General features: G+C 38.7%; 1 protein-coding gene across 1 annotated transcript in view; it reads right to left on the bottom strand.

Moving 5' to 3' along the window:
• Nucleotides 1–27,566, bottom strand: part of c20h8orf34 (chromosome 20 C8orf34 homolog) — an 82,641-nt gene that overhangs the window by 5,958 nt on the left and 49,117 nt on the right. Inside the window, exons 8-13 of the mRNA XM_030123561.1 lie at nucleotides 23,284–23,419; nucleotides 17,038–17,123; nucleotides 16,846–16,919; nucleotides 8,557–8,683; nucleotides 4,084–4,577; nucleotides 745–841 (exon numbers count right to left, since the gene is read on the bottom strand). Of these exons, the coding sequence (XP_029979421.1) occupies nucleotides 745–841; nucleotides 4,084–4,577; nucleotides 8,557–8,683; nucleotides 16,846–16,919; nucleotides 17,038–17,123; nucleotides 23,284–23,419 (1,014 nt within the window). The remainder of the gene's footprint in view (nucleotides 1–744; nucleotides 842–4,083; nucleotides 4,578–8,556; nucleotides 8,684–16,845; nucleotides 16,920–17,037; nucleotides 17,124–23,283; nucleotides 23,420–27,566) is intronic.

Below are 27,566 nucleotides of genomic sequence, written 5' to 3'. Positions count from 1 at the left end.
TCAAGCAAGCTACATTTTGAAAATACACAATTAAAAAGTCCAAACCCCTTTCTTCAGACTTCTCCCTGAAGGCCACGCCTCCTGAGTACCAGATCGTACTTGCAGAGGGGGGAGGGGGAGGGACAAATGGCAGGTGAGTTTGACAGACATATCACCATTCAATCATTTCGATGGGCTGGTTAAAATGATTGGATGGTGTATTTTCAGTCCTGTCCATTCCACAGATGACTACATTTTTTTTAATTTTTGTGTTAGAGCATTTAATTAATTGGTTGCAATCGGGGTGTAAAGGGGATTTTAAGGAATATAGTAAGAAATGCTCCAGGAAAAAATCTCCTACCCTACCTTTAACTGAACATAAGCCAAGTGTGTCCATCCACTGTCATTAATCAAACTTCTTTGGTTTTACTGGTGAATCAATGTTGTAGAAGATGATGGTGTTTCCATGTTCACTACGGAGCCTGTGAATGTCCAAATGGGTCATATCTGATGACCGTGAAAAGATGACAAACTGCATTTTACGCCAATTATTTACATGTATTGATAGGATTATTGGATCAGCAGATATTAAACATTTTATAGCAGTAGATGATTTTGGTCGCCGGTGGATGTTTGGGTCTTTATGGGTTAAAAGAAGTTGTGAGGAGGTAAAAATATTAATGTGGCACTTTTCAGGCTTTGATAAAAACTGAAAAATAAATAAATGAAAATCAGAAATAAGGAATAGATGGATAGATCACTTACTTTTGTCCTGTTCTGGAGGCTCCAGGATGTCACTGTCTGTGTCACTGGGAATATGCCAAGGCTGTCTAATAGCCTGCAACTGCTGGTAAAACTCATCCTGAAATGGAGAAAACAGCATAACAAAACAGCAACAATGAAAAATATTGTGTAAATCACAGAGTATATCTTTTCAGATTCTTCTACATGTACATTTTCTTATTCAAGGCCTTAAAGGGATTGAAATAGAAGCATGTAAATAAATGAATCAGATATTCTCTCTGTCCTTTTTAAGGCTCTGATGTTATTAAATGGAAAAGTTCCAGTGACCCTGTCAAAAGGGCAACACATGGAAAAAGTGGAACTGCAAAAAACACCTTGATTAGCTCACACACATCATACATAATGGTACTAAGTCTGTTTTTATTACTTCATATTCTGTGCACCTCTGAATGTCTTCAGGGCCAACCTTTAATAAAACTGTCCCGTGCTCCCTATAAAAGACTATTTTAAGTGCTAAATTTTTGGAGCTCTTTCTTCAGATGACTACACCAGTAAAAGAAGACAAAAAAAACAACCTTTATATGCTTTAATTTTTTGGTTTTAAGTTGTTGCTTCAGTCTCTGGTCATGCCATTCTTTACCAGGTGGCCTCTATAAAAGCCGACTGGTTGCACTGGTGTTGTGGATAATCTCATGAGGTGTCAACTGGTGTAACTGTCAAATGAGCATATACAGGGACTTCAAATTCCTGCCCGCCATTAATAAAACCTTCAAAAAGGTCTCGTATTTAACAGCGCTCCTGTTAAGTAGATCATGAAAGGAATATAAGAAAGAAATCCCATTGAAAGTTTTCCTTTTATGCCAGACTCATTTTTCCACAATGAAATGACATCCTACTGTACGGACCTCCGTGACTCGCCACTAAACCCCACACGACGCATGTGTGTGTGTGCATTTGTCAGGGTATATATATGCACATGTGTGATATTGGTGCTCTCCCTCATAATCCTTCTGTGTAAACGCTCTCATGTTCCACAGCCAGCTTTACTTGGGCTCTAAGCCTGTTTGACACTCAACACACACACATTCCTCTATACTAAAGCACCGCAATAAAGTACATGTACGTTTCGAGCCCATGATCCAAAATTTATGACAATTTTACTTTATGTTTTACACACTGGCAGTGAACTTGATCTGTTTTATTGCTAGATGACCTGCTTACATATAACATGGACAATATGAAGTTGCAGTATGAAAGCTACCATGTCAAACCTAATGCAGTGACAAGTAAATATAAAAGCAGTTGAGCATAAAGGTGTCTTTAAAAGGTATTGTAAAATAAATGAAAATACGTTTTTTTGAGCTGTAAACTAAGCTACAGTACTGTGCAAAAGTCCTAGCCAATATTAGGTTGGTTTGTTGTAAAGTTATGACCACACATATACATTTCTTAGTATCTGTATATGAATATATGGGGAGTATGTGCAGCATTAAAAAGGTTTCAGGGAAAAAACAGCATCGACAAACTAAAGTGGTTGTATTTAGTGTGACCTTCCTTTGCACTAAATGTGTCTTTAACCCTTTTGTTCAGACAATGTGAGATTTATCGAATTAAAGTTATGACGTGTTTGTGCTGCTTTTTCACACTAAATAGTCACTTCACCCTTTAGAACTCACTTTGATCTGTTTTTTGTGTGTCTTTTAAAGGAATGGTATTTTGCTTTTTTAAATGGAATTAGGCATTTGAAGACATTTCCCTGTGGTCTACATAAACTGTAAATGCTATGCTTGGGTCTGAATTCTTCATTAATTCAACTCCACAGGTCTATCTTCAACCCTATTTCTGAGTAATGACACCAGAAAGGTCGTTTTGAGCGCTGGCCCTTTAAATGCAAATGAGCCACTTCACACCCCCACCCCCTCCAGGATGTTGACCGTGCTGCTCTGTCCCCTTCAGCCTCTTGTGTTCGTTAACACAACCAACAACTGAACATTATAGGTAACTGGCTCGAAGTTTAGACATATTTTCAGTAAGGACTACAACTGCTGCTGCTGACAAACAATTATGTTGTACTCGGAGAAATGTTTGTCGGAAGTTTTGACCTTATATGTGCAAATGTGACATGACTAATTATAGACGTAACCAATTAAGAAGGAATTAAAAATGGGTTGTAGAAATCCACTTGATTTTTGCCAAAATGAAAATAAAGATAGCTTTGCAGCCCCTGGAGGGTTCAAATTCAAACTTTTTTGAATTGTTAGAGTCCAAATACATAAGTAAATGTACCAAAGACTAATAAAAGTGGGTTTAGCAAAATATGACCCCTTTAAGGCTGTGCACATGTATTTTCTTGCATGTGAAGTAAAGACAATGAAAAATAAATGTGTGCTCATTTCAAGTCAGCACAAACAACAAAGCTAAAGGTGGAAAATATTTTTGCACAGTACTGTAAATGACTCTAATGTGGTGAAAAGGTATCAGTAATACTATTTTTATTAATATAAACAGTGCTTAATAAGTTGAGATGATTCAGTGAGCCACCTACTGCCTTAAAATATTGTGAACCTTGCAAAGCTGATGCTGATAGTATTAAGTGTATGGGATCATTAGAAGTGAATGAAAAAAATCAAGTTTGTTAGTTTGTTAGTCACACAGCAGTACAAGGAAACTGACTGACTGTGCAAGGTAAAAGTTTAGTTTTTGTCTGAGCAATCTGGTAGTTTTGAATAGCTCTTAACACTTTAATTCCCCCTCAGACATGAAGTTAAAATAATGCAAATATTCACAATATATTTAAAATGATGTTGATTTTTTTTAGGTGAGCCTTTATAGAGACTCAAAGTCCCGCCTCTTCTGTCAACGCCAAAACAGCCAGTACGTTGACATTTTTCATCTCGTTCTTCAAGAGCAACATTAAAAAGTATTAAAAGACTTGAAGATCACTAAAGTCTGATCAGGTTGAAGGTTGACTTCTGGAACAAGACTGTTGAGAGAGACAATTACAATGATGTCACCTCTGTAGACTTTCTATTACTGCAGCGTTCTGGACTTGTCTCTCACCATTGACTGTAATACATAATATTTTTTCCAGAAATAAGGTCTCATGGGGCACAAACCGGAAGACGAGGGATTTGGCTTCTCTTTTTACATGTGACAGCAGTGTGACAGCCCAGATTAACCTTTTCACACCCTCATAGGTAGTTTGTAATTTTGTATGACTGTGTTTTTCTGTGGAGATGTCAGTGTCTCACACATTCCCACCCCTGTCAGCTGCTTGCCACTTTTTTGACTTCATGCAAAGTTGGAATGTAACTTCACCCAGAGTAGGAGTGAGGTTAGACTTTACTTTCGCTGTCTTACCTCAGACAGATAAGCCCGTAGGCTGGCACCGAGGCTGTCTGTAGTGCTTAGTCCAGGAGGGGTGAGCAGCGGCCGTGGGTGTGTGGGCTGACTGTGGGTGGGTGTCACAGGGCGGCTCCGTGATCTCCTGAAAGTCACCTCTTTATGAGACCCAGTGTTAAAGGTGGAGCGTGTCAGTAAACTATTAGGGGTAAGGGGCCTGCTGGGTGTTCTGGGGGTTTGAGTCCTGCTCCCAGGGTTACTGGGAGACTGAGTCCGACCCATTACCAGGGAGGTGGGCTTGGGGCTTAGCAAAGGGAGGCCCACGCCACAGGGTTTGGATGAGAGGCTTCCAGCTGGAGACTGGGGTCTAGAAATCAGGCTGGGGAGAGGAAGTGTGTCAGGAAGGGTTCGGTGGCGCAGGGGGGTGTTGAACAAGCTACTGTGTGGATTATTGGAGCTCCGGGTGGTCATTTTTCCTACTTCTGCCAACTTCGCCAGGTCCTTCTCAACCTCTGAAAGACAAAAATTGGATATAACTCAAATTTAGAAGTCATTTTATGTCTAGGAGTACATATCTGAGGTAGGAATTTAGTTTAATTTGCAACACATTTAGAGAAGAAATGTGCTGTAATTGCTACATAAGGCAATACCAATGTCAAAACGATAAATAATTCACACAAAAACTTACTGTGGAACCAAGGGGCAGACAAATTGTGAAATAAAGCTAGTGTACGTCTTATAAGACTGATGATTCACAAACTTTACTGAGCAGTAAAGTGGGCGAGACTGCTTCGTTTAATCCCTCTTCGGGGCAATGATGACAATATTTATAGACCCTGTAAATTGTGGTGAATCCTGTTTCCTCTGTCAGAAAAGGTTCCAAGTTGATATACAGTAAGCACAGCCTAGTCATTTTTTTTCCCTGTGCCTGACAAAAACACATTTGTTTGCCTCACTGGTAGTCTCAAAAACATTTCTGTTTGTGAAAGATGTGACGGTGCCAACTTCTGTGATCAACATCTGGGTCATTTTTTCCGTGTTTTATGCTTTTGTTCAAGAACTTGGCAGCTGGAATTCAACAAACCACTCTGGGAGTTATCATTTGAGAGGGATAATTTGAGGAATGACTCAGAGGGGAGTATTTCTGGAAAACTGTATACGTGTGACGTTAAATAAATAACAAAAGGAAGCATGACAAGTATTTCACAAACCTTGACTTCCTTGTTTTGGAGCAAATGGCACTTTCTACTATACAAACAGCATTTTTCCATGTACGAATATGAAACACATGCTCTTCATCCATTAATTCAAAACTTAAAACATCTATAAATCTACTGTAATACTTCGGAATACTACTTTTGTTTTGTTTAGCTTCCTTTAGGGGTCTGACATGCATGCTAACTTTTCTGGCTCTGTGCTAAATCAGCCCAGACTGTGACTATAGGTAGGCGAAGATTTACAGCAGAGCACACATACTGCCTAATTCCTTGCCTGTGTGCTAAAAAACACACAGTGCAGATGTTACATCCCTAAATAAGAGGGGAAATTGAAAGTATAGATGGGGTTTGGTCTTTACCGGCCTGAGTCTGAGAGTAATTAACTGTGTAGGGTGTTCAGGACATCCAGTATCATGACATCAGCCTGTGGCAGTGACACTGCAGAATGTAATGTTAAAAAGTATACAGAAGCCTAATACAAAAGCCCCCCTGCTCTTACCGCTGTGGAGGGGTACGAACATCTGGATACTAGTACAAGTTATACTACCCACACACGAAAACTTATGTAAACTGAAATTTAATATATAAATGAGTTGTTAAAGTCCTTAACCACCCACGCTGTCTCCATTCTGACTGGTGTTTTTATTCTAATGTAAACAGGATATGTTGATATTTTCATCCCAAGTTATTTACTAGTATAATGATAAACAACACATGTTGTTGTGAAAATCTTTCTCCCTTCCGTAAATGGTTGCTTCACCCATGATTTTATTGTAAACCAATTGCTTCCCCTAACTTCCTGGCATTAATGAGACACCTATCAAAAGCAGCTTTATTGTGAAATCCTGTGCTGTTGACTGAGTTTCACTAAAGTACTAGAAGCTGTCCTGCAGACACTGATATAAGATGACAGTGCTTAAAGAACAAAGAGGTGGCATCAAAATCCATATGGTATAAACCCTTTGATATGTTTTTATCCAATCTTTTTGCAATAAGAACAGGAAAAAAAAGGGGAATCAGGGAGAAAATGAGATGGAAAAAGTCAGAGGAAGGGGGACAACAAGAAATAGAAACAGATCTAATTTATTACAGTCTTTGATCATGCAGCAGTTGCACGTGGTGAAAGAGTACTGGGCCATGGCATGCAATACAACCATTTAGAAGTCATGCAAGCTTTATTAGGTCTCTCCTCTGATATCAAATAAAACTGCTAACAACATACGGTATCTCTTGTCTCAATAACATGTGCAGCCCTAAAATAATATAATCCTGCCTGCCAAGATAAATCGTGCAAGAATAGTTTACTTAAAAATGGCGGCATAGCAAACAAGTTCACAGCAATTTCTCTCGCATCAAGTATGACACAGTGCAAAGTATTTAAAGTTTATATTGAGGACTTAGTCATACCTTTGCTTCTGTGGAGGGATCTTTTTCTAAATCTATTTCAGTCTATAAACTGTTCTAAGCTAACCCATAAAGACCCAAACACCCACTGTCAACCACAATCATCCACTGATCTAAATTATTTAATAACTATTGATCCATTAATCCTTTCAATACATGTAAATATTTGGTGAAGAAGGTAGTTTGTCATCTTTTCATGGTCATCAGATATGACCCATTGGGATGTTCAAAGGCTCCGTAGTGAATGTGGAAACATTGTCATCTTCTAAAACATCTATTCACCAGTAAAACCTAAGGAGTGTGATCAATAACAGCGGATGGAGACTCTTGTTTTCATGTTCATTTAATGATATATTTAGTTGAAAAAGTCACTTTTTCTTCAGTTTTCTCCATTTCTGATATAATAACCCTCAACCTTAATCTGAGCGTTTATGAGCATCTACATGATCAGTGAATTAAATGTAGGAAAATACCTGAGTGCAAAATACAGAAGATAAGATTACAATAAATGGTGATAAATCACTTTAGAAAGATTAAATAGAGAGAACATTTGATTTAGGAACTACCACAAAAGTAGCACTGGGTCTTTATGGGTTAAGAAGTAACTGAAAAGTAAAAAAGAAACAGTACTATCATATCACTGCAAACATGTTCTGCACACTGTAAAACTTAAGGTGTGTATATTTAATATTAACAAACTAGATAAAATAAAGATTATTTCATAACATTGTGTAGGCCATATGCACATTTTCACAAATGCATTCCTGGGGCAACAATATAAGATGAAAAGTGGAGTTCTTCCTCCAAATATGGGAAGTATTAGCAGGTAATAAAGACTTGAAAGAGTTAAATTACCTTGTTGAACAATGTTAAGTGAACCTCCTGGAGGGAGGCCTCTATCTGAATATTCAGTAACTTGTGTAACTCAGTAACTAAAAATCAATGCCACCTGAGAACCTCTGGGGTAAACATTAGTAGGCCGTTAACACACATACTCTCCATTTGGTGCCTTCTAAACACCAGCATGCTGTTCTGCAGGCCCTGAAGTAACCAGAGTATTGAGTGCCAAAGCGCATATGAGCTGAAAGGAATACAGCAGCTGAGACCACTGTTGGATGACAGCAATCCGTTTACTAAGTGGGACCAATATGCTTCAAATAAGTCTGGTATGAGAAGGCGTGCATGAGGTCTCTACACACAGTGATGTTGTCTAAAAGAATGAGAGGACATGTGTAGACAAACAAGTGGGTGACATATGATGGTAAATGGCGACATTCCTTCTGGATTCCACCCAGGGCTTTCATCTGATTGCACTTGATCACGATGACAACAAACGCAGTCTATGAGTCTCACTGACGTCAAACATATCAAAGATTGGGCTTGGAAATACAGTAAAAATAATGATTTCTAAGTTGGAAGTTTCCAGCACAGTTAAGCTTCGATCATTCCCCAATTATTGATTAAATCTGTCGAAGATGAACTCCTGGTACGTGAAAATGTGATTAGTCTTTTATGTAATCCTAAAAGAAACCTAATTAAAGCTGAAGATCAGTTTTTAATTAAACAGGCAAATCTTTCATCCAAAGGCAGTACATTCTTGGGCTGGACCTTGCCCCTCCCACTACTCATAAGTCTTTCTTTCTATTTCATAAGTCTTTGTAGTCTTGTGTGTGTGTGTTTGTGTGTGTAGTGTAGACGGTTTTGTGTTCCAAACCATGTATTTGATCTGAGTTATTCATGCTATTCATCATTAAAGTCACCAATACAAATACACTCATATGCACAAAAGCACATGACACATAAATTCATGGCACACGGTCACACAAAAACATACATGAAAAGACACACACATACACATGGGTCTGCCTACCAGCGAGCTGTTTGCCCATGTTCTCCAGCTCTTTAGAAAAGAGGGAGTCGCCCAGTAGCAGGCCCGTCTGCCCCACAGAACTCCCACCTCTCACAGCCTTCAGATCAGCCTCCCAGACAGCCTGACGCTAGTTAGCGAGGAGAACAGAAAAGAGAAAAGAGTCACATTAGAGGAAAGACCCTTCAATTAACTCTTTATATAATTTTTGGAAATTGCTGAAAATATCTGAGCCATATCTGCTGGAAAAAAAGAGGCAATTATTATTTTATGAGCTTTAGAAAAACACAAGAAACCACAGCAAGTGTAGATGAAAGCATACAGCACGCAGCACTCTCTGTTTAGTGAATACAGGACCGTAGACTGTCAGTAGTGGTTCAGAACATTTTTGTATAACTATCAGTAAATATATAGGGGCTCTGTACACACACTCGTCTGCTGGCAGAGAGCCTGACAGCAGCAAATCGTGCACATCAGCAGTTAAACAATAAATCAGCTATTTTGGATGGCTCACATTTCATTGGTACCGCACAAAAATAAAGATGATCGTATTCCAAAGAGTATGAAAGAAAAGGAATTCGAAAAAGCCAGACTGGATCTTTTTCAGTTGCTTTTACCTCCTTATTGCCTACTGTATGATTTGGAAAGGAACCTGTTAGGCAGATGAGGGAAGGGGGGGTTGCCAAGTCCTGTAATGGCAGTGTGCCTAATCCCCCCTTTTATTCCTCTGATGGGACACAAGTGGCCAGATGATCTGTAAAGCCAGCAGGCTGAGAGCAGATGAGATTCAAGCACAGGTGAGAAATAAAACCTGTCAGCTATAATTCCACCTTCTGCAAGTTTGGTTTACGCTACATAAGTTATGATACCTCTACTGCCAGCGGTTACATCATTTGGTGTCCTAAGCGCTTAATGAGAGACAGAGTTGACTTGACAAAGTGCTGACAAAGACTTAAGACGTTTTAATGCTCAGGGAGACCTGGTGATATACATGCAGTGCATTGTTCCAACAGCATTTAAAGGCAAACCGGGGATAACAAGCTACACGTTTGAAGATTTACAGGATTTAGAGTCTGTTTCCAAAGAGAAGGCACAGATAAAAAAAACAAATGGAGATGCCATATACTGATAAATGACAGAACATGATTCCCAGGGTTTATGGCATTGATCTTTGTGTCTGTCAGATGCAGTACATGAGGCATTCTGTGGCATCGGAGCCACAACACCACAAGCCACTCTTTAATTGCAGCCCTCATAAAGAAGCAAGGCGAGTTGAATATTACAACTGAACCCCTCCCCGATTTTTTTCTCTCTTTGGTAGTATCCCCCCTATCCAAGACATGACATCATCTGGTACTCGTCTGTCTCTGGGTCTTCTCAGCTCTAGCAAACAAGGCCACCAACAGATTCTCCTTTTTATTAATCCTTATTATAATCTAAGTCATTACCTTGCGTGCACTTTTGCTAGTTTGAGGAAATTTCAGTCCAGGTTTCAACCCAGTTTAACCCATAAAAGACCCAAACATCCACTATCGACCAAAACCATCACCTGATCTAAACTGTTTAATACCTGTAGATCCACTAATCCTATCGATACGTGTAAATAATTGGTTTAAAATACAATTTGTCATCTTTTCATGGTCATCAGATATGACCCATTTGGACGTTCAGAGGCTCCGTAGTGAACATGGAAACACAGTCATCTTCTAAACATTGATTCACCAGTAAAACCCGCGGAGTTGGATCAATGACAGTAGATGGAGACACTTGGTTTATGTTCAGTTATTGATATCTTTGCTGAAAAAGTCAGTGTTTCTTAATAACTCTCAAATTTAATCTGAGCTTTTATGAACATCTACAGTTGCAGAAGAAATTATTAGAGCACCCTTGTTTTCTTCAGGTTCTTGTTCATTTTAATGCCTGGTACAACTAAATATAATGATAACAACAAAAATAGCTCATAAGAGTTTCATTTCAGAGCTGATATCTAGCCGTTTTCCATGGTTTTCTTGATAATAACCCAAATCACTTAAGTTCTTACATCAATATCTATGGCATTGTACTGCCAAAAACAGTGCTTTTAGGCATTCCATGTTTTCTTTTCTGTCTGTTTTAGTCATATGATACACACAGGAGTTAGTTCTTGACAGCATAACCATTGATTTTGATGACTTTTGATGGTCGATTAATTTTTTTCACAACTGTACATGATCAGTAAATTAGAGTAAATGGTGATAAATCACTTAAGAAAGGTTAAATAGAGAGAAAAATTCATTTGGGATCTACCACAAAAGTCACACTGGGTCTTTATGGGCTAATCACAATTTTTTCAACATATTGTTTGATGATAGGATTAAATTGCTTCAAATAAACCTGGATGCTGGACATTTTTCTTTGCAAGTAGCAGTGACTCTGTCAAAAACTAAAGTCACCACATTAGAACAAACACATAACACATAGCTGACGATGAAACTGCATATTGTCAGTTCAAGAAGACATATAACATGTGACACGTTGTGAGTTTAAAGGTGGTGTTACATGGTGTCTGTTACTTTTAGCAAAAGCCAGACTTTCCGCCTTATGTTGTCTGGCTCTAGTTTTATATGAAACACACTTAATATTGTTTTCATCTAAATCTCAGCAAGAAACTAATAAGCTTTTCTTTGAAGAAGTCAGACAGTACATTTAGCATTAATCTCATCAGGAACATTCATACAGTATCAAATGTGCATCATTTCAATGCTCAAGCTCCTTTTTCCACTATGGGTAGCCTATAAAGTAATATATGACAAGACAAAAAAACTGAATTCTGAATCTGGAACTATTCACTCAAGACAACATCTGAGAAGAAAAAGACGTTACAATCAAAATACAATCAATATTTGCTTTGCATGTGACATAACTGGAAAGAAAAATATATTTGACTTGCTATACTCTATACAGACATCATTAACTGATTAATCCATAAAGACCCAGTGCTACGTTTGTGTCAGTTCCCAAATTAATTTTTCTCTCTACTCAACCTTTCTTAAGTAATTTATCACCATTTATTATAATATTGTCCTCTATATTTTGCATTTTTCACTGCAAATTATGTATTTTTTTTTCTATATTCAATTTCCTATATTCAGTTTAGGTGTTCTTGACAACTCACAGTTAATTCAAAGGTTATTATATCAAAACAGAGAAAAGTGGGGGAAAAAAGTGAGTTTTTCAGTCAAATATATCATTAACTGAACATAAAACGTGTCTCCATCCACTGTCATTGATCCAACTCCATAGGTTTTACTGGTGAATCAATATTGTAGAAGATGATGGTGATTCCACGTTCACTACGGAGCCTCTGAACGTCCAAATGGGTCATATCTGATGACCATGGAAAGATGATTTTACACCAATTACTTACATGTATTGGTAGGATAAGAGAATCAACAGGTATTAAATATTTTAGATCAGTAGATGCTTTTGGTTGCTGGAGAAGGTTTGGGTCTTTATAGGTTAAAGAAGCAGCTATAGACTGTCCCTATCAAACTCTGTATCACTTTTTTTAATCCTCTCTCCATGTGTGGATGCTAGATTTGATGCTTTAATCTCCACAGGCAAAAAGATGAGAGGAAATGTCTTTTCATCTATAGAATAGGGAGTTGCTCGCTATGAATTTCAAAAGATTTATTAAGAGTATATCAATGTCAGCAATGCAAAACCCCACATGTATAACCTCCCTCCCAATATGACAAAACTAAAAGGCCTAAAAGAGAGAAGGGGAAAAACCCTCTGGTGATGCTTCTGCCCAACTAACAAACATGGATCTCGTTTCTTACGAAATTGATTCCATATTGAGAGCAAACAAGACAGAAAGAGAGGATGGAGGTCTAGAGTTAAATATTTTATAGTCTGCATGTGTGCAGCTATACGTGTGTGGTCAGAAGTAATAATCACCACAATCTGGGGTTTAGTCCAACATTGCCCTCCACACAACAACCACTGTTCGGGCTGTGTGCATGTAGTCACAGACCTCAAACACGGATGGGCTGGGTTGGAGGTTTAAGCCTGCTGTTTGCTCTAAACATCACAATTGATGCACTAAGTGCTTTTCTATTGGGAGTATTTTTACATCCTGGACTGCATTAGGGATGAAACGCATACTGTGCCACCATACACCTTTCTCTGCCTCCACCACTGGTTTCAGTTGTGTCGCTCCTACAGTATGTGGCTATAGAGCTTATGTCTCTTAAAGGGGGGTTCCTTTGTAGCAGAATGGCAGCTCCTCTGATGCTAAAGCTCTTCCTCCAGCACTGAATATGTTTTTAACAAAAGGAGACTTTTAGGATGTCTGGAGGACTGCCTCTAGAATATACCTCATCAGCTCAATTTACATTCCAACACTTTCATTGATTTAAGGCTTAAAGGAGTGATATTTTGCCTTTTAGAGTGGAATTATGCATTTTAAAACATTTCCCTGTGGTCTACATACACTCTAAATGCTATGCTTGGGTCTGAATTCTTCATTAATTCAACTCCACAGGTCCATCTTCAACACTATTTCTGAGTAATGACACCAGAAAGCTTGTTTTGAGCGCTGGCCCTTTAAATACAAATGAGCCACTTAACACCCCCACCCCCTCCAGGTTGTTGACTGTGCTGCTCTGTCCCATTCAGATACTTGTGTTTGTTAATACAACCAACAATTGAATGTTTTAGGTAATCGGCTTGAAGTCTGGACATATTTTCAGTATGGACTACAACCGCTGCTGCTGACAAACAATTATGTTGTACTCAGAGAAATGTTTGTCAGAAGTCTTGACCTCATATGTGTAAATGTCATGATGTAACTAGTTATAAACGTAAGAAATTAAGAAGGAATTAAAACAGGTTGTAGAAATCCATTCGATTTTTGCCAAAATAAATATAAAGATAACTTTGCAGCACCTGGAGGGTTCAAATTCAAACTTTTGGAACTATTAGGGTCCAAATATACAAATAAATGTACCAAAGACTAATAAAAGTGGATTTAGCAAAATATGACCCATTTAAAACATCCAAAATGTGAAATTAGAGCCAGCATAAAAAAACACAGTAGGTGGTGCTGTAGATAAAAGAAGAAAAAAAAGTGATCAGAAAATATCCTAGTTCAGCTTTAAGTGATTTGATCTCAGACCTTTAAGATAAACAACAATGAAATATTTAATGTCTAAAAAAAGAAATGTACATTGTTATTCCGTCAGGCTTGAGTTTTCAGTGAACCTGATCTAATATGACTGGTGTTAACTTATTGTTTAAACATCTCCAAGTTACATGATGCACATACAGCTCATACACTCTAATAATAACACATTTGTGTAATCATGAAAACTGGTTGACACAAGCTCAAACAATCTTCAAATGACATGAGCCACTGTTGTAGCCCTGTGTAGGTAATGGAACCACATGAAGGGTTACACTGTACTTAATTAGTTCCTGTTGTTTTTGCCTGCAGCCATTTCATCTAATAGACCTAATGTACGTTAGAACACAGAGCTTACAGGCTCATCAGCCCGCAGTGAGTCATTACACAGCCAAAGACAGGATACAGTCAAAAGCACAATGAAACTTTGGTTTTAGAACTACAAGGACATGTTCTATTACGTACTGTCTACCCCCTAGAGAAGGGCGACAAATAGGCGAGGTTATATGCCGTGTCAATAGGGGTTTAAAGGTTGAAATCCAGTAAAAGGACAATGAGAAGGACATTTGCAGAGAATCAAAACCTTCAGTTAGAAAACAAAAAGGCAAAGCATATTTATATCAGACAAGAAACGTGCATGGATATGATTACAGTACAGTTGGATCGCAAACTATGTGAAGTGATTGAAGTGATGAAACTATGTAAACGGAATAGTTCAAAGAATCTGCATCAGCATCACATATACAAACAATCTATTGTCAATCAACAGCATTTTTCTCTAACTAGTTTACATATTTAAACGAGAGCACAAATAAGTGCGTTACAACATAAAAGTTTATTTAGTAAATGTAAAACAAATCTGTACGTATGATTCTCTGCTCATGGGGTTGGTAAATTAACAATAAATGAGGGGAAAACACAGACAAATCAAGCAAAACCACAAATAAGGAAATCTGGAAATCCTAAACAAACCTTTGCAGAAGTAAAACTACAGCAGAGCTACCAAATCATCTAAATCATAGAGATCTGCTCAGAGGATAACCATGCAAGCATAACTGTGGAGGTGCGGGGAGCACACTGGTGCCAAATATAAAAAGCCATACAGTGTATCGACTGAAACCCAGCCAATTTCCCCTGGAAACAAAAATAAACCATCACAACGGCTCTGCCTTGTATCACACACGTGGCATTGCATCACTCTAATTATCTTATTTCTAGCATACAAATGAACAGTTTCCCCTGGCTGATTTTATGATGGTAACACACCCATACAACTCCAAGCAGAATGTGATTAAAATATATCACTTAACACTTACAAAGGATACTGTAGAAAAATCTGCTCTGGCGATTGCTTTAGGAAAATATTTGTTTTTATGGGGTAATTATCACCTAGAGGAGCTGGCAGAAGCGGAGGGCCTGTTGGACTAATAATGATAACCATTAACAGTGTTTACTTACTAACATCACCAAACATTTACTGCCATACAGGGAACACTGTGATACTAGACATAGCTTATTCATTGGCAGCTACGCCCGACGAAAAGAGCTAAAAATAAAATATGACTTTTCAAACCTTAAAAAAAGTCACATACATCCTACATGCTGGCACTAATAACCAATATACAGCCTGAGGAAACAATATCATTTGACATTTATTTCATCCAGGCAAGGAAGCACTGAGCCAGACGTGTAATATAAATAAAAACTGTAATAAAGATATTTCCATCCAGTGCAGAGGCTGAGTTATTTTCATATTATTCTACTTTAGCTATTGTTTTTCACCATATAAGCTCATAAAAGTATGGCATTTTTTCCATACTCTTTTGTGATTGCTGCCTATATGAGCCCCCGAGGGGCCTGTTAAACTAACAAGCTATTACAAATTGCATTTACCTTTCAAAGAGAGCCAAACATAAGTAACTTAACACGAAACAACCACATTAACTACAGTAGGTGACAAGAGACGTTTGCACTTGCAGTTTCCATATGGGACACATTAGTACCTTGTTCTGATGTGTGCCAGACAGGGTTTAACCTATGGAGATGTAGGCCAGAGGACAGATGAAGTGTTTAGTCCCTTGATATAAGCAGCGACAAACTTATTGCTCCATGTGGTCGTGGAGGTCAGGGGTAATAAGAGCCAGCAAGATGCTTAATTAATCATTTCATATCTCTTAGAAATAACATATGGTATAAAAATGGACGCTGTCTGGTCAAGTATCAGCTCTTTATTTGAGACTTTTATGGAAAATGTGTCCAAAAAAATGATTTAAACAACAAAAATGGAACAATGATAACAACATAGGCAACACTGGAAGCTCAGATTCTCACAGATTTAAGGATTATTAGTATTGTTGGCCTAATCCATCAGCTATCAGACTACAGACTTTGATTCAACGTGGCCTCTGGTCTGTAGAAGTCTGCTCCCAGTTAGTCTGAGGCCTCTCTGCATCTGCTTCACACACGGAGCTATGCCTTGGCTCCAAACCCCTTTCTTTCTTTAAAAATGCCGTAAAAAACCTTGTCTCACACTTAGATTGGGCAATTATTAAAAAAAAAAAAAAAAAAAAAAAAAGGTATTGCCTTCTTTAGGGATAATTATACAAAGGTACCGGCGTCTTAGTTGACTGCTTTATTAACAGCATGTGAGTGTGTGTCTGTGTCTGGTGTGTGGCATGTTAAGCTTCTATAGGTTTCTTCCCCAAAGCATGTGAGGTTATCACGCAATCCCTCTGTCAAACAAAACTGTGTGGACTCCTATAACCCATAAAAATTTAGGCCTATTGTATAAAACCTTTAAATCTTCCTCAATTGTTGTTGTGTTACCAGATATTCTTTTCATTTTGTCCTTTCAGATTGCACACAAGTGCCCTGAGAGGACAGCAAAGTGATACAGGGAGATTTCTAATTGGGGTATCACTTTGTCCGAGCTATCAACTGTTGTGTAAGCTCAAATGCCCACATTAAGATGGATGGGTTTTGTTTGCGTCTTGTCCTATTAACAAGAGGCTTGAGGTAGTTTTTGCTTGCTCTGTGACAATAGAGACTGAGGAGGAAAAACGACATGGTAATTGATGGCTGTAAAGTGATCTTAATTGTTTGGTGATGGATGTAGGGAGGACACTTACCGAGCTCGACACTTGAGACAAGGCCTCACATTCCAGCACTCGTCCCGCCGCTATGTCCACCCCAGGCAATGGGGCTGCTCCAAACAACACACAAACACGAAAAGACAAAAAGCAGAATACCAGCATGAGACTGCAAAAATCCTGCAATGGGAAGAATTTTGTGTTTTGAGTTTACACTGTTTGGTAACTTACAGGAGATGTCAGGTACGGCTTGTTCTGATATGTGAGGCCGGTGTTCCTCATCAGATTTGGTGTCCGATAAACTGTCCCCCTGCAGCCTAGAAACAACACGTATACACTAGTGTAAACATAAGACACTGAAGAGCATTCAACATTTTCAGCCACAACACTGCACTGTATGCTTAGAAACCAGAGCGCGAGATAACGAAAAAAACAAGCCGGTCTCTATCAGTCTGAGGTGATGAGACAAAGTGGAAGTATTTAGCAACTTTATAATCTGTGTTTCTGCAAAAAAATCTGTAAAAGCAACAATGCGAGAGAAACATAGGGGTCGGGTTTTGAACACCAGCCCTATCTTTTCATCACAGTTTCTCAGCCAGCTCAAATAAAACCCTCAGTGAATTAAATGTATGTTCACATGAAACTGAAGTATGGTGAGAGAGGCATAAAACTGTGCAGTTCAACTTTTAAACGTTCTGCATACTGAAAACTCAAAACCAAAAAATAGCCCACAGATTCAGTTTCTCTTCAAGTCATGCAGTTACTGTTCTTTATTATAACATGTTCCAAACCCCTATAGCTATTTTTCAAAGATATCTGTTTGGACAGAAATGGAAGTGGGTTTCACAGATTTGGCTCTGGTAAAAGATCTAAATTTCCCTGAGATAGGAAAGTGTACTTTGGGTGAAATACAGACAAGCCTTTTCAGCTGGAAGATAAATATGTTACTCGTGGCGTTTAATTGCATTCATCGTTTTCTGCAAACTAATTCACACAATCTTTAAACAGCATAGAGCAATTATTTTTTCTGAAGTGTATTTAATGACTGTAAATCATACCTCATATTAAATGTAATTATACACTGTTTAAGTTCCCATTCTTTCGCTCCGTACTATACAACCATTAGCTAAACACAAAGCAAGCAATCTATGGGCTTTTATGGCGTGACTGCATTCTGTCACAGCCGCAGGGCCTCTTAGTTCTCTACAGTCAGGGTAAAAACAGAACAGTCTTTTCTTTCTTTTCTCTTCTTTCTTTCCTTCTCTCTTCAACCCTCTCCTTGTCTCTGCCCCTCTTTAATGGTCTTTATAAAACCATTAAAAAGTACCCAAGATGACTATCACAGGGCCTTCCCTTTCTCTGAATAAAAGCGCCTCATGGCCACAAGTCCTGACTACCATTCCCTCAGTGCATTCCTGATATGAAAGCAATTAATTTAATGAGAACTACAAGCCCAAAAAGAGGTTTGTGGAGATCTTCTATTTCCTCAGACCGCACAGCAAACTTCTCCGGACTATGCACAGGATATGGGATGCGTTTGCACACGGGAGGTTTTGTGGCAGGAGCGCACAGCCATTAAAAAGAACTGATCGGGGGTATAAAAGAGGTGGATGAGGCCTGGTGTGACCACAGCTTTAGCCCAAGAGACAGACACATGCCCACAACACACAGGCCACGCTGCACTTTACACTTCTACTAACCAGTAGTGAGCCAGAGGAAGCAGCGTGTTTCCTGAGCTGCCACTGCTGGTTAGGAGTCGGACAGATTGACTGGAGTGTTTGGCCGTGTGGACAATGTCTGGACAGAAACGGAAGGAAAATGACAACAGCCAAAAAAGATATCGAACAAGGAAAGAGTCCATTTTTACATTGGGGTCAGCCAATTTAGAAAGGAAATTGTAAACTGCTGTGCGATATTTAATAATAATAAAAATACACTTAATTATGCTTTTAACATTGTCCAAGTTGTGTACTACATCTACACGGTCAAAAGGGCAAATACCATTAAATCATCATAGAACCAGTTATATTCAGGTAATTCTTGAACAGCTTTCAGGAATGCTGCTGGAAATTAATAACTACACATTGGGGAGCAACAGAATTGTCGCCTTCATGCTGTGGGTGTGAAAGTAGGCGTCACAAACTCCTTGGCTTGCAGGGTATAGGGTAAAGCCAAGTAGCTTAGTCTTGTCTGACCGCTAAGGGGAGTAAGTGGAGTGGACATGCTTTTGGAAAATACAAGTGTGATGCACAGAAATCTGGGACGTAGTGACCTATAACAGCCCGCAAGTAGAAAAAGAGCTGAATTTTAATGTGTTTGCTGGAGGGGCGACGGGTATGTGAGGAATGCTTGTCCAACTTCAGGCAGTATTCACAGGTCCGTGCTGGGCCAAGCAACCCTGAGCTATTGTTATGCCTGTTATGTGATATGAGGAGAATACTTGGTATGTTGGGGCTACATATTAAACCTATGTACCTAAAAGTTATGTTCACAGAAAGGATGAGAGAAAACACATATGCACAGTCCAGTGTGTCTGAAATGTTAAGGCCTGGAATTAACTTTAAGGCAACTTCCAAATGAGTTTTTCCATTATATTTAACCTTTCCTAAGTGATTTATCACCATTTATTATAATATTATCCTGTGTCTTTTTCATTTTTCTTATATCTAATTTCCTGACCATGTAGATTTAAATAAAAGCTCAGAGTAAATTCAAAGGTTATTATATCAAAACAGAGAAAACTGAAGAAAATTTGACTTTGTTGGTCAAATATATCATTAATGAACATAAAAAGAGGCATCAACAACCACCGTCATTGTCACTACCTGGGTTTTATTGATGAATCAATGTTGTAGAATGTAATGCTGTTTCTATGTTCACTATGGAGCATCTGAACGTCTAAATGCAATGTCACTGAAAAGGTGAGAAACTACATTTTACCTGAATTACTTGCATGTATTGATAGACTTATCACGGACAAGACAGCGAGAGTCAGACAGTCCCTGTGTTTTTAAATTGCTGTGAACTCAACAAAATTGTTTGCACTTTATTAGCTGCACTTTTCTGTTATTACAATATTATTACTGTTTGTTTTAATTTATTGTTACTACCTGTATGTAAAAGCTGTTGTCTTTCTTGGCGTGTGCTGCTGACCTCTACAAGTCACCCTTGTAAAAGAGATCTCGATCTCAATGGGATTTTATCTGGTTAAATAAAGGTCTAATAAAAAATAAATAAAAATGTGTGAAATGTTTTAGATAAGTTGATGCTATTGGTTGATGCTATTGTTTGGGTTCTTTGAGTGTTAAGCTACAGTGTTGGGGAGAAACTACTGACATGTAATGACATTAATGTAATTAAATGACAAATACATGTAAATGTTTTCAGTTACACTGCCTGAGAACTATGAAGTAAAATGCTGGTTATTACAAAGTGGCTGCATGCAAATGTTTGTATGTAGCCTGTAACATTCATTCTGTTCTTTTGTATCTTTTGGCTGTGCAGTTGCACCTGGATGTGAACATCATCAGGGGTACGTTGAATACATTACAAGGAGCAGACTGTACCTCCAGACAGACTTTGTTCATTTGGCAGTGTGAACTCCCAGTCTGAGCCCTGCTTTTGATTAATGCTCTTATTTTAATATGAACCACCTTTCGTCTGCCAATCAAATCAATCCACATGGCTCTGAGCAACCTGGGTCTGTCATGCCTGGCTGTCACAAGTCGACCACACCAAGGCGGGTGATCGTGTCATCAGACATGAATAACTTTCAGTGCTGGAAATTCAACAATATTTTCCTTCTGAAATCATAAAAGGGCTCTAGCATTACCGTTCTTATAATAAAATTTTGACAGTAATCAGTGTTGAGTACTGTGAGGTTTGCAATGCCTGGTTTGAATTTATGTTTTTAGGACTTTTTAGCTTTAAAACACGAGTTATAAAAGTAATCAAAAGGCAAACAAAGGTAATAACTGTGATGAAGTGATTAAAATAGACTATTTATTATAGTTTAAGTGTGTGCTAAGACGTTATGCAACCTCTTATACGTCAACAGGAACCTTTCTAGGGCTGAGCAGAATTCATGTGTTACATACTGAATGTTCCATATGTCTTCTGAGATGTCCGATGGGATTTCTGCATATTGAGTCATGTTTGACAGGTGTGGGAATCCTAATAAGGCAAAAGGCACACAGCATAAAATCTCTTTCAGGTTTGATCCGCTCCAATCTGCTTTCTGACCTCTGCCTCCGGTATCTCATGTTTCTAGGAGATCTCTGTACATATGTGTGTGAGAGCCAGACATGTGTGGATACAGGAATATCCTCATGCATGCATGTTTGAACTTTTGGAGAACTCCTAACTTTAGAAATCCATGTCTCTACAATTGAACAAAAGGCATACCATACGTGCAACACTTTTCCAGTTTAAAAGGTGTGTTTATGGCCCCTACACTTACCGAAAAATGACTATGAAAGACCATGAGTCCTTCGCCAGCAAAACTTGGGAAAGATTTGGTGGTCAGGTTAAAGAGGACAAAGCAAGAATTTGGCCTGAACCAGAAGAAGAAAGGGAGACAGAGTAGAAGAAGAACAGATGTCTGACATTTCAGTCAAGAAAAAAACATGTGAGCATGAGCCAAAAAGGGCTTTAGATACAGATGCAGATTTGTTATGCCACTGATCCAACCAGAGGACACAATGATAGGCCAAAAGAATAAAATATTTTCTTAAAAACATCAAGTTGTTAAACTGCCAACAAAACTATACTGATACCATTCATCCTCCTGTAGGATGTCTGACAATGTCCCACAGCATGTACGCTCATCCAAACTGATAAGCCCCCTGAATGAAAGAAGAGGAGGAAACAAACAAATCCCAGACCCCAAACAAAGAAGGCCAAGCAGGCAGATGTGTACCTGGCGTCTCATCGAATAGATACCCGTTTATCTTTGACTGGCATCAAGGAAGAGTCCTGCCCACACCTGCCTATGGTATCACACCTAACATTCAGAAATCTGAGCGCTAGACCGACGCTGCGGATCAGGGGAACAGGAAATGTGTCACAAGACAAAAACAGTGATAAGAAGAGAAAGGGAGAAGATTATCAGGGCTGGAGTTGAATCGTACACACAAGAAACACCGGAATGCACTTAAGATATGATATTATTCTCTGTTCTGGAAGTTAAGGTATGCAACGTCTGATACAGAAGCAGAAAGACAAAGACAGGGGTGTCATGACCCACAGTGAGAACAAAGTCTGGTGTTGGAAAGGAAGAAAAAAAAAAATACAGTGACAACCACATATTTCCCGGAACTGAAACACTTTTAACCCATAAAGACCCAGTGCTACTTTTGTGTCAGTTCCCAAATGAATTTTCCTCTCAATTTAACCTTTCTAAAGTGTTTTATCACTGTTTATTACGATATTATCCTCTGTATTTCACATTTTTTGGTGTAAATCATGTATTTTCCTATATTTAATTCACTAATCATGTAGATGTTCATCAACCCAAACAACCATTTACTGATCTTAAATGTTTAATACCTGTTAATCCATTAATCCTAATAATATCTGTGAATAATTCAGGTGAAACGCAGTTTGTCATCTTTTCATGGTCATCAGATATGACCCATTTGGACATTCAGAGGCTCTGAAGTGGACGTGGAAACACCATCATCTTCTACAACATTGATTCACCTAAAGCCCATGGAGTTGGATCAATGACAGTACATGGAGACACTTGGTTTATGTTCAGTTAATGATATATTTCAACAAAAAAGTCACTTTTTCTGCAGTTTTCTCTGTTTTTGATCAAATAACGCTTGATCCTACCACATGATCAACAAATGAATAATGAAAAATATCTGATTTTGACTGAAAAAATGTCAAATATAGAGGATAATATTATAATAAATGGCGATAAATTACTTAAGGGAGGTTAAATAGAGAGAATAATTCATTTGGGAGCAGCTACAAATGTAGTACTGGGTCTTTATGGGTTAAAGCTCAGAGTAAATTTAAAGGTTATGTTTTTTTCAGAAACAGAGAAAACTGAAGAAAAAGTGACTTTATCAGCAAAATATATCATTAACTAAACATAAACCAAGTCTCTCCATTCACTGTCATTGATCCAACTCCATGGGTTTTACTGGTGAATCAATGTTGTAGAAGATGATGGTGTTCCGCGTTCACTACAGAGCCACTGAACGTTCAAATGGGTCATATCTGATGACCATGAAAAGATGACAAACTGTATTTTACACCAATTATTTACATGTATTGATAGGTTTAGTGGATCAGCAGGCATTAAACAGTTTAGATCAGTAGATGCTTTTGGTTAGTGATGGATGTTTGGGTCTTTATGGGTTAAAGTCTGACTCATGCTATGGAGGTTAGCTGTTAAAAAATCAAAGGTGTCTCAAAAGTACAATAACAAGAGGTGAAGAGAGCATGTGTAGGTGTGGAAGCTTTTACCTGGCACACCTAGAGCAGATGTTGAGTGTAACTTTGGCCTGCGGTTCGGGCTGATAGGAGCTGCGTCCCTGGCTGAACTTGCTGCCGGATGGAGCTAGTCCAGTCACACCTTCCATCCGCAGGTCATCGAGGTCCTCTGAGGAAAAAAAGAAAAAAAGTGGAAGGAAGGGGGGCGGACGTAGACAGACAAAGAAGTCAAGTAAAAAAAAAAAAAAACAGACAAAAGAGAGATAAAAGACAGTCATTAATCATACTTTGGTCTGTTCTTTGTCAATAGGATGCACAGTGATGACAGGCTGCTTAAGAGCCAATGGAGCAAGTAAACGCATCATAGTAAATAAACATTCTCAGTCCTGCTGCTGTGCTTACTTACACGCATTCACACACATCTACAAGCAAAAATATAGTTGGATCATCAACACAAAACGCTTTGTTGCAAAGGAGCTATGCTGAAGGGCTGTTGACAGTGCCACATCACAACAGCGGAGGAACAGGAAGGGTACGTTAACAAGCTGAAGGCGAAGGGGACAAAGAACAATGGAGTCAGCGAGGAAAAATGAGCGGTAAGACATAGATGGCGAGCTGGAAAGTTGGGTTTTGTCTGATCTCTCCCTGTGTCCTCAAGAGCAAATATTCTCTGAACACACACACACACACACACACACACACACACACACACACACACACATAGACCCTCTTCCCTCGGATTCTCTAAAGAAGTCCATATGTACCGAGACACGCCAGCGTTGTTCATCCTAACCTCTTACTCTTGTTGTTTTTGTCTGAAACAGTTGCTGTTACATGTAAACATACACTTACACACAGGTGCAGGGCCCATAACATAAACAGGTTCATGGTTGATTTACTTATATTTCCAGCATTTACATGTCATATTGAGGCATTTGTCCGGTATTTTCTCTGTATTCTTTGATATATCTGCTTTATTTCATAATACAGCTGTTCTCCACTATAAGATAAAATGTTCTCCATATGGGACGATTGGCAGTTTGAAGTACAGCCAAAGCTAAACAGGATCATCAGCTATCATATCATATCACTAGATGTAGATTTACTTAGTAGTAGGAAAAAGGGAAAGAGGACCATGAATTACACAAACAAAAAGATTTACAATATGAAAGAGCATCCCCCAAGTAAAATAATATGAAGTCTGTCTTCTCCATTGCACAGACCCTTAACAATTGGTTAAATATAACAGAAGATCAAAGGGAAAAGTTTGAATAAGACAATTTTGGGACTCTATCCTCCAGAGATCAAACATATTGCACTACTTTCCGTGTCATGAGAAAAGAAAAGTGAGTCTGTGTCCGGATTCAACTCGGTTAAGAGAGCCGGTCAAGCTTTTTCAACACATGCTGAATCACACAAAACAATTTGAGTGGTCACCATAATAATATCTGTCCTATTCTTCTCAGGACACAAGAGGAATGTAGAAGCTTGGCCAGTAAGGAGAAGAAAGAGGGGGGTGGTGGTGGTGGTTGGGGGGGTCGCCTTCAGGACATAGAGCGTATTCTTGCCTATTGCTTCCATTGTTTCTTCTCTCGAGCACACGCTACAGTACGTGACTGTCTGCGTGTGTGTGCGTCTTGTCACCTGACACCAACATTGATACTTTTTGCTTTGAGATCACATGACACGGCCCCTCGTTTGGGGGGAGAAAAACTGGGCCTCACACCTTGAAAGAAGAGAATGCATGACTAATCACCTGGATTACATTAGATGACACCTGCTCATGACAAATCTCCCCCTGCATCCATCAGTGTGGCACAGAGCCAGAGGATCTCACCTGTCTCCAATACCATCTCGTCACTTGTACAGAAACATCAGTCCATCAATATCGCATGATTCTGCTTAAAACAGATGATTGTGGAAATTAATGTCTTACCACTACCTCTGTTTATAATCTTAACTGGAATATTAGTGAAACTGCAATATGGCCAAATACAATATCCAAATTATAGCTGTATTATTTTTAATAAAAAAAAATACAAAGTATGACCAAATAAATGCAAGTAATCATTTTTCTTTCTGAAAATTGTAAAAAATAAATAAATAAATAAATTTAAAAAAAATCACTAAACTGCGATGAACTGGCAACTTGTCCAGGGTGTACCCCGCCTTCGCCCCTGTGTAGCTGGGATAGGCTCCAAGCGACCCCCGTGACCCTAGTGAGGATAAAGCGGGTTCAGAAAATGAATGAATGAATGAATGAAAATGGCTAAAACACAAAATTGAGATTATTCCTTTGAAGATGTTTCTTTCTCAACAAGAAAATTGAAATGTTTTTTGTAATATATTACCTGTCAATGTCATATGTGGTAGATAATTCTTGTAAAAAAAAAAAAGTGTATTTTTGTTCTGTCTTTGATTCTTTCAGCCACAAATGAACCAATTATCACTGTAAATCATGCATAAAATTTTCCTTTAAAAATTGAGTTTTAGTGGCTATACTGTTGGCAGCCAGTAAGAAATCTGTTTCAAGGAAATGGTTTAAAGTAGAACCACCCACCATTGATGAATAGATTGGAATTGTCTATGAGATTTATGTTATGAAGAAGATATCCTTTTCCCTCAGAGTTGAAAAAGAAAAAAATTATAATATCTTGTCCAAATGGACTGAGTATGTAAAACCAATCAGATCTGATTTCATTTGATTGTATTTGTGTTTTGTGTGAACCTATCCGCTTTCATGTGAGGTTGTGATGGCATGAGGTGGTTCACTCCCCTGTTCTGTTCTGTTGTGTTATTGTTTCCACTGAAATTAATGGTCCATAAAAGGAAATTCTAGAAGGGCAACATGGATATAATCATTGAAACTTTCTATATCCATCATATTTTATTTTCTTGATTAAGGCTGTAATTAATGTATGTGATGGACATTTGCCTTTCCAATAAAAAAATAATAAAAAAAAAAAAAACATTGAGATTTAACTTTTTGGCCACATCACCCAGCTCTAGAGTCACCATAATAAATGAAGCGCCATGGTGCCCATGTTTCCAGATCATATTCTCCAGATGTAAGGCACCGCAATGACTAAACTCAACCACAAAAATCATATCATATAGCCTTATTTCTGAAAACATCCTGGCCTATTTTACAGGAATAGTCGCCATTTAAATAAAGCATATTTTTCCTCCAAAATACTTATCTTCTGTAAAATCTCAAATGGCTCTCACAGAGTCAATATTCCCATTTAGGACCATTTAAGAAGTCTGGAAGACATGGTTTTCTCACATTGTGTAAGTGCCATCAGTCATATCACTCTCTGTCTGAGAAGGAGTACTGCTTTAGTGTTCTGAGACGGACAGATACATTCCAGTAATACCCTTAAGCGGGGCAATATTAAATGTCCCATTCATCACTGTATGCATGGGAGGGGGGTGGGGACACAGAGAGCCACCAGCAATTTGGGCAATTTGCTGGTCGTGGGAACTGCTCGAGTTTAGGTCTTCACCTTTTCCTCTCCCCACTTCATCCATTCCCACTTCTTCGCTTTCTAACCACGCTCCCTCTTTCTGGCGACGGACTGATGTGGCGTGCCAGATTTTCTTTGGGTCATAACGTGAGACGCAAATCATTGCCTGACACTTGGAAACATTCACTTGTGAGACTGCAGCTTTCATGAAATACTAAAAGAATAACAGCGAGCCCCTCAGACCCTGACTGAGAACATGACCTCAGTGTACACAGCTGCTTGTCACCTTAGCTCCTGTTTTGTCTTTTGGACGTGTTTCCTTCTGGTCAACAGAAAATGACACAATATGGGGGGGCGGGGATCCTCTATGTCTGAAAGAGAAAGCTAATCCCTGATAGTCAAAAGACTGAAAAAAGTAAAGAAAGGCGTTTGTTCGCAGGGGAGATCTCATATGTGAGTGAAAAGTAAAAGAAAACAGCCTCAGTGCTTCTTTGCAAGACATGTTTCACACTGATATTGAAAAAATCTGTGACGTTTTGTTCCAGGTTTTGTATGTTTGTGCATGTGGATATAGATAAATGAAAACACTTCCAACTACTGCATAAGTGGAAAAGTTGCAGTGACCGTGCACCATGACACTGATACAGTTCCAGATATGACGACTATAAAACAGAGAAGAGAGGTGACTCAAGCAGAAATTAATCCAGGGCATAAACTCTCATCAACAACAGTCTTTAATAATGGAAGCAGCCCATCATCTGTGCAGCAGCAGTTTGACTCTCCGCCATGTCAGCCCTTTATCAGGCCAAATCTATCTTTATTCCGGGGAGGGAGAGGTGACAGATCTCT

The sequence above is a fragment of the Sphaeramia orbicularis genome, chromosome 20 (assembly GCF_902148855.1).
Source record: "Sphaeramia orbicularis chromosome 20, fSphaOr1.1, whole genome shotgun sequence".
In the NCBI taxonomy this organism is placed as follows: Eukaryota; Metazoa; Chordata; class Actinopteri; order Kurtiformes; family Apogonidae; genus Sphaeramia; species Sphaeramia orbicularis.
Note: the sequence above shows the minus strand (reverse complement) of the source record. Positions and strands in the feature narration are given on the sequence as shown.